The following is a 13,406-nucleotide window of genomic DNA, read 5'->3' as shown; positions in this document are numbered from 1 at the left end:
AAATAGCAGGTTTCTATGTAATTGTACAACAGTCTCAGGAAGCCAAATGTAAATTTATACCAAAGGTATTTTCATGTGTCCAAGGAGGGGAGTAAACACTTGAAATAGCTCCACTGATAGAAACACACCCCGTGACCCAGGCAGACAGAGGCTCCTGAGTGCCAGGCTGCCTTTTAAAAGTCACTGAAATCAGAGTAACATCACACCTTTCCTATTCTGTCCCCCTTCTATGGGTATATTTCTCCTTTCAAGAAGCCTGAGCTGGAAAGAATCAAGCAAGAGACAGCATTTGGCACAATGCCTTCAGGAAAGGCCCTTTGAAACTTACCCCTGATTCTTTCCAAAACAGCCTCTCAGGTAATAAATCAAGATAAATCAAGACACACTGGGAGACTGAGCTTTCATACATCCCTTGGTGAGGATGGGAACCTGGTACAGGACATTAGTACATAAAACAGGGTATGTTCTGAAGGATTGTTTTGTGCTCAGAGGCCCTCCCCTGGAGGGAAGAAACAGATATTCTTGAGTGCAAGAAATAAAAAAGTGCCCAGTCACATGAAAAGATAAACCACCACCTATATTCCATATGCATTCTGAGATCAACTGGAATTCATGCACTGAACCAGCCTGGACAGATCCAAGAGGAGCAGGCAGCTCTGCTCACAGGATAATACAGTATTATGCACAGTCAAAGCAGGGTTGAGACTGCAAACCCCTCTAGGCACACTGACTTGCCCAGAATGGTTAGGATTTAATCATAAAAGCACACAGTGTTAGTTGAACAACACTGCTTGTTTAATTTGAAACAGAGTAAAAGGGTTAAAGGAACTTAGGAGTTTAACCAATAAACAAATTCCTGCAGTTAAAAAGCAAGAAATTAGCTATTTATGCTTTTGGCTGTGTTCCTTTCCAGAAATGCACAATAAGTACTTTCCTTCCTGCCAGGGACTTGCATCTGTGTTAAGTAGTGGAGCCCAAAGTCATTTAACAATTTTACCCAGGAGAAAGTCTATAGGAAGTGAAGCCCACAATCTCTGCCTTGCATGCACAACAGACCGTGACTCTTACCAATTCCCAGCTAACGAGCCTAGACAGATTACTTTGTGTTATTGACACATGAAATATTCCCTACATTGCCAATTTAATGGGAGGCCACTTCAAGGAAAGTTCTTTCTCTAATCTTTCTAGTTCTTGCACTTTAGGGGTCTGCATCAGTATCAAGTTGCGAAGCTGTAAATACATTTCAAAAACTATAAAACTTTTTTAAAAGAAAAATTTTAAAAGACACAGGGGAGAATAGGACAAGAAATCATCTTTCTCTGCATTGTCTTAACAATACACTTTCCCTGCCTGGAAAATAGGAGGCTCAGGAGAGACCCTCTCACATTCTACAACTCCCTGAATGGTTTTAGCAAGGTGGAGGTTGGCCACTTCTTCCAAGCAACAAGTGACAGGACAAAAGGGAACAGATTCATGTTGTGCCAGGGGAGGTTTAGGATGAACATGAGGAACAATTTCTTCGTGGAAAGCGTTGTCAAGGGTTCCCAAGATGCCCAGGGAAGTGGTGGAGTCACCATGCCTGGAAAGATTTAAAAGATGTGGAAATGTGGTACTGAGGAATGTGGTTTAGTGGTGACTTGACAATGGTTGGACGTGATGGTCTTAAAGGTCTTTTCCAACCAAAATAATTTTTAAGGATCTATGATTCTATGATTTCATTTCACAGGGAGAGGAGAGGAGTATAGTGATGATGAACACCAAGGGAAGAGTTGCAGAGTACTTCCATTAAAGTTGCCTGAGATTTTTCAGACAAAGGTTGAAAGAAATTCTGCATTTAAAGCATAAATTTGCTCCTGCGACTGCTATGTTCACTGAATATAAGATGCTTTGTTTTTAGTAGCCTTGCTACATCAATTTAGCTATTTCTCCTGTCTATGGGGTAACATCAGTATCAGCAACAGGTGAGAAAGAAGTATGCTGAGAATTACAAGCAAGTACTCATCACTGTTTTTGCACACACATAAAAAGAGAAACATCTGAGTGCATACAAAGGCCCAAAATGTGCCTGGATGTATGAGTGGTAAAAACAGAGGACATTTGATAAGGTAACTATGGAGCTCTTCTTCATCCCTCTCAATCAAGTGAGTACTTGGGGCTGCTATTTGTTCTCCTGTTTGAATGCTCCATTGCAATCTTCTCTCCATGCAGCTATACTTCTTTACAACTTACTAAGTTACATCCTAGTTACTAGGATTTTGCAAACCTCTAAGCCAGCTTTTAAGGAGAAGTGAAACTTCTGAGCAGAATGAGCAAAGCAAATGCAGAATGAGATTTTTCAGCTTAGTATATGCATCCAAAAAGTAAGACACCTATACAGGGTATAGAGGTGAATCATTTGGGAAGAGCTTCTTTTGCAGAGGAAAATGAAAAGCGACATCTCTCACTGCCTGCCAGCAACTAAAATATTTTGCAACAACACAGCCCTTTCTTTGTGCAAGACAGCTTTTGCTCTATTGTGGGGCATGACTTTGGGGATGCTGCTGGTGGAGTTTGGGGAGAGGAGGCAAGAGGGATGCTCTCTGGTTGGAATGCAGCTCTCTTTCAGTACTCCAAATTCCTCATGGAAAAGCTTGTCATCTCTCAGCACATCCCATACACTATCCTGAAGAAAGAGGTTAGCTCTTAAAAGCATCACATGCAATTGCTGATCCACATCACATGTCTCAAGGGAGGCCCTGCCATACAGGGGCAATGTGTACAATGGTTGGAGCTTGCAAGCCTCAAGCCATCTCCCAGATTCAAAAACTCATTTAATAGCAAGCTTTTGCAGCATGTACCTATCATACATTATACTGATAAGAACAGATGTCACACTTTATTTTCAGCCAGAGTGACCTGAGATCACATGATAAACACCTTTCAGTTACTACCAAGTCAGGGTAGATTTGAATTGGCAGCCTGTACAGCTAAAGGTTCCCCAAAGAGCTCATTCCATGGATGGAAAGGATCAGAGCGGGCTCTATTTTCTCTGCAGCTCTGCAAAACAGTAAATCATCAACAATAAATTTCCACCACAAATCTTGTGGGATATCCAGCCCTTGATTTGGGGGTTTGGTTTTCTGGGTTTTTTTGGTAGGCTCTTCTCTTATAGCTAAACAAGAACTGCAAGGGGAGATGCTATATCTTGATAATAACTACCTTTCTTTTCCTTTTTGTTCAAGGAGGAAGAGCACATGGCTTTCTCCAAGGTGACCACGGCTGCCTTCCTATTACAGAAGACTGGCAGAAACAAATATCCAGCCTAAATGGAAGCAGGCTCTATCCATCTGTAACTTCAACACATCATTTCTAGGTGTCAGCTTCAGTTTGCGATACACTGAGGCCAAAGACATGCTGAAGTTACTCAATAACAAACTTTTCACATTGAACAAGGCCCAGCACCAGCCACACTGACCAGGCTAACAACTACCAACGTAAAAATATTTATTTATTTAAAACCCATGGGCTATGAAAAAAAACTAATAAAAAAATCAGTATATCGTAGGCATCTATGCACTCATATACTGGCTTCTGAAACATACACTATTTATCTACTGCCAAAATGCTCTTGGTTCTCTTTAAAACACAAGAGATGTGTGCCTGCCCCAAAAAATAAAAAAGTCTGATCCAAATGAAAATCATCCCCATTAATTGGATTAAAGACCTTCCAAACACTAGCCTTTAGCACTAACTTCTTCCCTTTGACAAAAACCCCTGCTTTTCACCCTAATTGGCAACTCTTTCCAGAAAAACTAACTACTAGTACACTGGAATTCACACCATTGCTGTTAACTCCAACATCACTCCTACCAGGAAAACATTGATCAAGAAATTGCACAAAGTTGGAAAAATGGGCTGTTTTCCATTCCATGAGACTTGTTTCTTTTGCAGTGTTCCAGAGTGCTATTGCCTGAATACTCACCACCAAAGACAGGAGAAATATAGAAAGCACACATGCAACTAAGCAATCAAACCCAAGCAAACAACAAACAGTATATTCAAGAGACCAAGGCAAACTGGCAAATAATAAACATGATGGAATTGCTGAGTCTCTTCTGTATAAGACCAACTTCTCAACAGCAGCATCTTCTGAATGCCCTAAGTCTCCACAACATGAAGTTCTTTGGTTAGCAGACACAGGACTGCTTGTAGATGATTTAAACTGATAGAGCACCTTTTTGCTTTTGAAAAAAGAAAAATAAAATCTCATTTGATGTATTTATAGGTCATCTTTTGTCCCTTACGTTATTATAAACACTTAACTGGGTGCAATATATAAGCAAAGTAAAAGATGGTCCTTGCTGTGAGGTCCTTACAGGCAAGGCAGGCAAGTCATGCACAAGAAAATGACCTCAACTTTACATAGCAGACGGGAATGAAAGGTACAGTGGTGAAATAACTTGCTAAGAGTAGTACAGAAAAAGTGGCAGAGCCAAGGAATTTTCAGTCCTCTCACAAAACAACTGTTCTTTCTTTATAGACGATAAATTGATTATATCTGGTGTCCTACTCCTTTAAAACTGTCTGACTTTTAAGCAAGGTTTCTTTCTACTAATATGTAAATTCAGTCAGAAAATGGACGTACAATTTTCCAAAATAAGAAATTAAAGGCATGGGGAAACTTGAAGTGCCCAAAGACCTCACTTAAACATGTAGGTGCTCTGCACAGATTGACCTGACCCAATCACTCAGAGGAGGAGGATTGAGATGTTATGCCCAGCAGCTGGAATTGGAAAAGATGGGGTATATGAGAAGAGAAAGCCAAATGTCACTTCCCAGTAAGTGAGCAAATAAGGACATTTCAGTCATTCTATCTCTTAAATTTCTTCAAAGAAGGACAATCTTTTACACTCTAGAGACTCTAGGGATGGCACTGCTTTGTGAATGTGGCAGAAGGCTCTACTGATTTCCTCATGTTCTGAGATTAAAAAAGGCAGCAGAACAGCTAGTCAAGTCTACTAATCACAGGATACTATTGAAGGAGTATCCAAAACTTGGGCTCCAGTTTGGTTTTTTAGCAGCAATTTAAATCCAAATTGGATAAAGTTAATACCTTTCTTAATACTCTGTGTACACCTGCACATATGTGTGTTAACTATCCCTTGGCTAGCCAGTCTGACCTGCAATATAGCCGATGGAAATAATTCAAAGCAGTGGATTATCCTACAATAAATGACACAGCCATTTCCCTCAAATAGAGTTTTCCAACAGTTACAGGAAAACTGAGGGTTCCTCCTATCACCTCAGCTTCTGAAGTGAAATCAAACGTTATTTCATTCTAAAACGCATTTAGGTGCATCCAAATAATCGCTTGGCATAGGCAGAGAAGCCATTTTGCCTTTTTTAAACTTCTTTAAAATGCTGTATAAGATCTTTTCTTTGAAGAGATGCTCATGCCATCCCATCCAGGATGGTTGGCCAGGCCAACCAGAACAGCAGCAAATATGCCTTAGCTTCCTTCTAAGCAGAGAGCAAGAAGGCCAACTACCCAAAGTATGTGTATGACTATGGTGAATCCTCCTGCACCCCTCCAGGGAAACCTTACTCAACTACCTCTCTGAAATGCCTGTTTACCAGGTGTGGGTGTGATTGCAGAGCCATGATCTCATAGCAGTTACAGAGACATAGTGTGACAGCTTCCATGACTGGGATGCTCTCATGGATAGCCACACACTTTTTAAGAAAGACCAGCAAGATGAGATGGTAGAGTTGCTCTTTATGTGAGTGAGAACTGGACAGGCTGGAGAGTTGGCTAGAGGTGAACTTTATGAAGTACAAGTACAAGTGTAAAGTCCTGTACCTAGTGAGGAATAACCCCATGCACCAGCACAGGTTAGGGGTTGACCTGCTGGAATGCAGCTCTGAAGCAAAGAACATGAGAGTGCTAGTGGACAACAAATTCACCACGAGCCAGCAGTGTGCCCTTGTGGCCAAGATGGCCAACAGTATTCTCTGGTGCATGAAGAAGTGTGTGGCCACCAGGTCTATTTTGCCCTAGTTAGGCTGCATCTGGATTACTGGGTCCAGTTCTGGGCTTCCCAGTTCAAGAGAAACAGGGCACTACTGCAGAGTCCTTTGTAGCAAAGGGCTACAAAGATGACAAGGGGACTGGAGGCTTTCCTACAAGGAAAGGCTGAGATATCTGGGACTCTTTACCCTGAAGAAGAGCAGGCTGAGAGGGGATCTTTTTAATGCTTATCAACAGCTAGAGGGTGGACAGCAAGAGGATGGGATCATACTCATTTCAGTGGTGCCCAGTAACAGAAGTGGCAACCGACACCCACTAGAACACAGGAGGTTTTACTTAGACTTAAGGAAAAACTTGTTTTCCTTGAGGATGCCAGAGCACTGGAATAGGCTGCCCAGAGAGGTGGTGGAGTCTCCTCTGGAGACTTTCAAAACCCACCTGGACACATTCCTGTACTTTATAAGAAATTTTCCCATGTGTATAAAAAGAAAAGTGAGCAAGAGCTCAGCAAGACACTTGTCAGAAAAGTAGAGGTTAAAGTCAAATAATTTCAGTGTAAGCCATAACCTTCGGTGCTGCTGGTGTTCCTTCCTCAGGCCCTTCTCAAGGGACACACAAAGGACACACAAGATGTTAGCTTGTGGATATGGGGAAAGAAAGAAGGTTAAGAGGGAGAAGTAAAGATTTTAGTGCTAAGTTTGACAAGGCTTCTCTTATCACAGCACAGAATAATACTTCTTAAACAGCCCCAAACAGCGTGGGAAAGATGCATGACTATAGGAAAGTCCCCACAAGTTTTCATCATTAGGAGAGGGCTTTGGAGTATTTTTTCCAAAACACATGTTCCAGAAAATCTCTAGTTCTCTTCACTATGTTGGAGTTCAACCTTTCCATGGCTGAGAGTTACTTTGTAGGGTACAACTTGAGCCTTCCAAAGCAGCTAATACTGAACAGTTGTATCCATTAACTTCACTGATCCTTAGTGTCCCAGTTCCAGACTCTGCAACATCAAGGCTTCTTGCGGACCCCCTGCAAGCTTGCCAGAACCTTACAACCCTTGGCATGTTCATTCTTTAAACCATTTTCTAGATGATTAACAGAGAGGACAGGCTCAGCTGTCATTCAGAACCCACCCAATTTTAAGCTGAAGTATTCTCAGGCCAACTGACAGCTGGAGCCTCTTGATTTTCAGCTTACACACAGAGCAGAAGTTTGGAGGATTTGTTTTCACTGTAATTTTTCTTAATAGAATTCTCAATATTGAAGCCGAGTTCACATTAGAGAGCCTGAGTCTTAAATTCCTTAAAACAACTACAGTTAATTTAATCATGCCATTGTTTAAAGGAAATTGAATGTAAATATTTTCATCTTTACAATAAAACCAATAACGGGAAAAATGAGAACTGTGGTCAAACAGAATCTATGGAGAAGAACAATGCAAGGAAATTAGTTCAACTGTGATTTTAGAGATTGCTGGTTAGTTGAAGATAACGAGGAGCTTTACTTCTCTTTTATATTTAAGATCTATTTTAAGGTGTGAAGAAGCAGGAGGGATTGAGTGTCCCATCTTCAACTTAGCTCTGTAACCGTCAGGGTCTAGAGAACAAATCTTATAAGGAGCAGCTGAAGGAACTAGGATTGTTCAGCCTGGAGAAAAGGAGGCTTATGGGAGACCTTCTCACCCTCTACAACTCCCAGAAAGGAGAAGCAAGGCAGTCTCTTCTCCCAAGTAACAAGTGACAGGGCAAGAGACAGCCTCAAATTGTGCCAGGGGAGGTTTAGGTTGCACAGGAGGTACAATTTCTTCATGAAAAGGGTTGTCAAGTCCTGAAACAGGATGCCCAGGACAGTGGGTGTCCCCAACCCTAAAGGTAGTTAGAAGATATGTAGATGTTGTGCTGAGGAACATGCTTTAGTGGTGGATTTGGCACTGTATGTGTAAATAGTTGACCTTGATGATCATAAATTTCTGTTCCAATCTAAACAATTCTATGATTCAATTCCATTCATGAGCTTGAGATGCAACCCAAGCCCCTGTGAAGTTATCTTTAAGTTTCTCTCTACCAAAACGTGGGCTTTTTGCTACAACTTTACATTATGTAGCTGTTATTAATGTTTTCTCTTTGGTCATTCTGAATAGCCTTGCAACATACTTCATGTTAGCTGACTACGACTTCACTGATTCCTTCTGATTCCCAAAGTCAGCTAGCAGTGAGATGACAGGGAAAGCAACCAAGACTGAGGAGCCGGACAGTCAGTTATGGATAAGTCGGTTCTAAATTATTTGCTGCAAAGCAGAAGTGCAGATTTGATGCAGAATCAAAGAAACATTCAGGTTGGAAAAGACCCTTGGGATCACCAAATCCAACCGACAACCCCACTCTACAAGGTTCACCCCTAAACCACATCCACAAGCACCACGTCCAGAACACCTTTAAACACATCCAGGATTGGGAATTCAACCACCTCCCTGGGCAGCACATTCCAATGCCTGACCACTCTTGCTGTGCAATTTTTTTTCCTAATGTCCAGTCTAAACATACCCAGTTGCAGCCTGAGGCCATTCCCTCTTGTTCTATCACTTAATTACCTGTGGGAAGAGACCCTACCCTCCTAAAAAAAGGACATTGATCAGAGGGAATACAGGACATAAGATCAAGAAGGAAATTATCTGTGATAATAAAAACTAGTGACAAAATGCTTCTTTTAAAAAATACCAAAACATCAGGAAACGTTTAGGCTGTATTTGTTTACCAGGATTTGTCTTCTCAAGCTGGTACCATCTGTAAAATGCCCTTTTCTTTTGTTCACTCAGGTCTGACCCCTGCTGCAACAGCCAATGGGAGATCCGGCTCTGACTGATACCTGTAAAAAAAGAGAACAAACCAGACAAACAAAACAATTTATAATGGTTTATATATTGATAAAAGGTGTTGTTTTACAAAGCCCAGGAACTCAAAATGTTTTAATCACAGAAAAAGTAAGAGTTCAAGCTTCCCCTCCTTGCCCCCAACTGCTTTAACTTGTCCCTGTTATTATTTCCTACTGCAGTCAAGGTACATCCTGGAATCAGCAGAATCAACACACAAGCAAAGAGGGTGCAAACTGGGAAGCCAAATCTATCAATGACTTGAATTCACCACAGGTTCCATGATGCTTAAATTTCTTCTTCTGTGAAATGGGAACAACTCCCTTACCTACTATTATATATAAATAATGATAGTTAAGAGATCATGACCAGTCAACACATGAGTAAGAAGGGAGATAAACAAAACCAGTTTGTGTGATATAGATGAAATCAGCCCATAAATGGAGCAAGCCATTTATCAGCCACTATAACAATGGCCAGAAAACAAAACAGAAAAGGCAGCTATCTGTCAACAAAGCAGGATTCATGCAAGACCCTGGCAATATTATGGACAAAAAGGTCCAGAGATTTTAAAGAAAATAGCAAAAGGAGGGAAAGCCCTAAAAGTTAATACAGCTATTTCCAAAGGCTGACAATGAATGAAATATCAGTGCAGAAAGGGAAAAGAAGTAATTAGAAAGTGTGGAACTAAATAAAGCATGAGCTTTAAAAGTGTACAAGGAGGTGAACTGAAGGTTCATGGGTAAATATAAAAAAAAAATAGTTTGCTGTATAACTAAAGCAGGACTTCAGGTAGAAGGACTTCCTGTGCTTTCCACTAGATTCTTCAGTGAAGAGAAAGGGTTAACAGTATCTGAACTCTCCTGAGAACTAAAGTTTTAGGAGGTGCTCCAAGTAACAATACTCTTGAACACCACCTGTGCCACCACCTGCTTGGTGATAATACTGAGGCATGTGGAAGGCAGGTTTGCACATTGAAACCAGCCTAACTCTATCCTCTTGAGATGTGTCAATGTTTTATAAGATCTCATAATCATGTTTAACTCATGAAAAACACCCCCCCTGTAGTTTCACCTCTTCTAGTATAAGGTTTTACTATGGGTTTGGGGGTTTTCTGTGTTGAACACTGAAGCTAGTTCACTTCAGAATGATTAAACTTGACTCTCAGGTATCATATTCAGGTAGGTTTACTCCAACAAGATTTTTTTAAACCACTGGGTTTATGTTCTTAACTGTTTTTCCTCACACAGGAATTCAGAGCCTATGAAGTTTTAATTGTCCTGGGAAAAAGGGATAGGTGTGTTTTGTTTCAAGTACAGAAGCTTACTGCTGTGCACCAGAGCTCTGCCCACAGAACATACCCAGCTTTGGTTTTCTTTCCCACATGTCTATTTATCTTCTTAACACTCCTGCTCCCAGAGACTACCTTTGCTCCACAACTTAAAAGAACTTGAAAACAGCTGGGGTAGTCCAGAGTCAACTACCCTCAAGGCCCACACTGGGATATACAATTAAGTTTAGATTACTAGGGGAGTGAAATTATTCAGCCAAACACAAACCTTAGAATCTGCCAAGCTTGCATCAAATAACTGTTGAAGCACACAAATTAAAAGCAAAAGAAGTCAACGTAAGTCAAGTAGGTCAAGAAAGGCAACATCTGGAGCACTGGGCCCAGTTCTGGGCTTCCCAGTTCACGAGAATAAGGAACCACTGGAGAGAGGCCAGTAGTGGCCTACAAAGATGATGAAGAAACTGGAACATATCTCTTAACAAAGAGGCTGAGAGACCTCTGCAGCCTGGAGAAGACTGAAAGGGGATCTCATCAATGCTTTTCAAGATGTACAGGTTCAGGGTCAAGAAGATGAGTCCAGACTCTTTTCAGTGGTGGCCAGTGATAGGACAACAGGCACAAACTACAATAGAAGAGGTTCCACCTAAACATGAGGAAAAACTTCTTTCTTGTGGGGGTGCCCAAAAACTGAACAGGCTGCCCAGAGGTTATGGAGTCTCCTTCTCTGGAGATATTCCAAACCTGCTTAGACAAGATCCTGGGAATCTGCTCTGGGTGCCCCCACTTTAGCAGAAGGGTTGGACTAGATGATCTCCAGAGGTCTCTTCTGACCCCTACCATTCTGTGTCTGTAAGTTAACAAAACTCTCTAGCCCTAACCAAGGCTTCAGTCTACCTGAAAACATGCAACCCAGATGCCTGAACATGAGTGAAAAGATCAAGTTTTGAAAATTTGCAGCTCTTCACTGACTACTGTGATTTAGAAAAGCCATTTTTTTAACACAGCACTGTGGACACATGAATGTTTGTGCCTCATGCCCTGCTTTTGGCTGCATGGATCCTATTAATCAAACAGCCCCATATATTTACTTGTTTGCTACAGTTTACTGCAGTGAATGAGTGTGGAGTGTTTGGATGACAACAGAAGATAGAAATGCAAAGCATAATTAGATAAAAAATTGTAAATAGAGATTAAGTATCTTCAACAAGAGTTATATAGTGGAAAATCCAAATTCTGCACAAGAGGCTGCCTGATACTCTCAGAATGCACAAATGTTATCTACTTCACACAATGTCCAGGAGCCAAAAGATTCAAGCCATGTCTTGCCATGCCCATATCTGACTCACTGTGAGGTCTCAAACTTTATAGTCACTTCTGTAAAATGGAGCTTTGTAAAGGACACCAACACACAGAGATTCAACAAGGGCACTACAAATTCTCATTACATTATTGTTTGACTGAGGGATCTCATGAATAGCATTGGAGACCACAACACTTTCTGCATTAGCCCATTTGGCTCTTTGGCTAGGAGACTTCTACAGCAATTCTGCAAATCCAGATAAACATGTCAGTTATGGCTTAGGCAGCTGAGCTTGGTTTTTACTATAGGAATGTAGTGCATGACATCTAGAAGACACTTTAAAGTTCCATTGCTTACGTATTTTCATTATTCTCTTGGCTTGTATCAGAGATCTGTAAGGAGAGTGGAGCTTCTTAATGGTTTCCTCTATTTACATCATTCCTCTTTTTAAGATACAAAACAGTAGAATCATAGCATCACAGAATGCTTTAGGTCAGAAGGGATCTTTGAAGGCCATCTAGTCCAATGCCCCTGCAGTCAGCAGGGACCTCTGATCAGGTTGCTCAGAGCCCTATCCGATCTGACCTGGCAGGTTTCCACAGATGTGGCACCTACCACCTCTCTGGGCTACCTGGACCAGTGTCTTACTTGCCACCAGTGTAAACAATTTCTTCCTCATATCCAGTCTACATCTACCCTCTTTTAATTTAAAACCATCATCCCATGTTCTGTCCAGGTCCTGCTGAAAAGATTGTCCTCATTTTTCTTACTGGCCTCTTTAAGTATTGGAAGACTGAAATAAGGTCTCTCTGGTGCCCTCTGCTCTCCACGCTGAACAACCCCAACTCTCTCATCCTGTCCTCACAGCAGAGGGGTTCCAGCTCTCATATCATTTTTGTGGCTTCCTCTGGATCCGCTCCAATAGGTTTATGTCCTTCTTGTGCTGAGGGCTCCAGAGCTGAATGCAATACTCCAGGTGAGGTCTCACCAGAGCAGAGACAGCAGAATCACCTCCGCTGACCTACTGGCCACTCTTCTTTTGCTGCAGCCCAGGATGTGATATCTGTCATCTACCTCAGCTTGCCTTAGAGGCTCCAAAAATGTATACTCTGAGAGTCTGACTGCTTCAAGACATGCAAAGTCATTTAGAGAAAGACTGACCCAGGATCTCCTAAATTCTAGCACAGTGTCTTAATCACAAAGCCCCTTTCGATTAAAAAAAAAAAACAAAACAAAACTAAAATTGTTATGTCAGAGTTTCTTGCATCTCAAATGGGTTTTACACAGTTGACTCATCGGGACAATGACTACTACTACCATCAGTACCATCCTGTCACATCATCTGTAATCATGCTACTTTAGGAAATTGCACTGGCATGGGAGGAAAAAAAAAGTCATCCTGCTGCCAGCAGCAGATTAATGAAATAAATTCTCTGCAGCACTGAAAATCCAGCTGCCTTGAGGAAACTCACTCTCAGACTGAACCATGGACTTCACAGTATCACAGTATATTAGAGGTTGGAAGGGACTTCAAGAGATCATCAGGTCCAACCCCCCTGCCAGAGCAGGGCAGGACTTCAGGGAACATTGTCATACTCTGAGCTCAGCATCACCACGAACATGGATGCACTGCAAGGAGCACAGCTAGTTTTCACACAGAAAATACTGGAAAAGGAAGCAGCAATCACAAAAGATTATAGAGAAATTCAAGTTCAACAGGGACAAACGTAGAGTCCGGCACCTGGGGAGGAAAAACCCCATGCACCAGGACAGATTAGGGGTTCACTTTCTGCAAAGCAATTCTGCAGAGAAGGACCTGGGAATCCTGGTGGACAACAAGTTCCCCATGAGCCAACAATGTGTCCTTGCGGCCAAGAAGGCCAAAGGTCGCTTGGGGTTATTAAGAACAGTGTCACCAGGAAGCTGTGGGAGGTCCTCC

At 41.7% G+C, this 13,406-nt stretch overlaps 1 protein-coding gene across 2 annotated transcripts in view; it reads right to left on the bottom strand.

Annotated features, from left to right (window-relative positions):
• Positions 1–13,406, bottom strand: part of HMBOX1 (homeobox containing 1) — a 52,747-nt gene that overhangs the window by 29,650 nt on the left and 9,691 nt on the right. For both annotated transcript variants that reach the window (XM_054383582.1, XM_054383583.1), the window contains exon 3: positions 8,762–8,872. In XM_054383582.1, the coding sequence (XP_054239557.1) occupies positions 8,762–8,872 (111 nt within the window). The remainder of the gene's footprint in view (positions 1–8,761; positions 8,873–13,406) is intronic.

The sequence above is a fragment of the Indicator indicator genome, chromosome 9 (assembly GCF_027791375.1).
Source record: "Indicator indicator isolate 239-I01 chromosome 9, UM_Iind_1.1, whole genome shotgun sequence".
Taxonomy (NCBI): Eukaryota; Metazoa; Chordata; class Aves; order Piciformes; family Indicatoridae; genus Indicator; species Indicator indicator.
The sequence above is the reverse complement of the archived record's forward strand: the minus strand, read 5'-3'. Positions and strand labels throughout refer to the sequence as shown.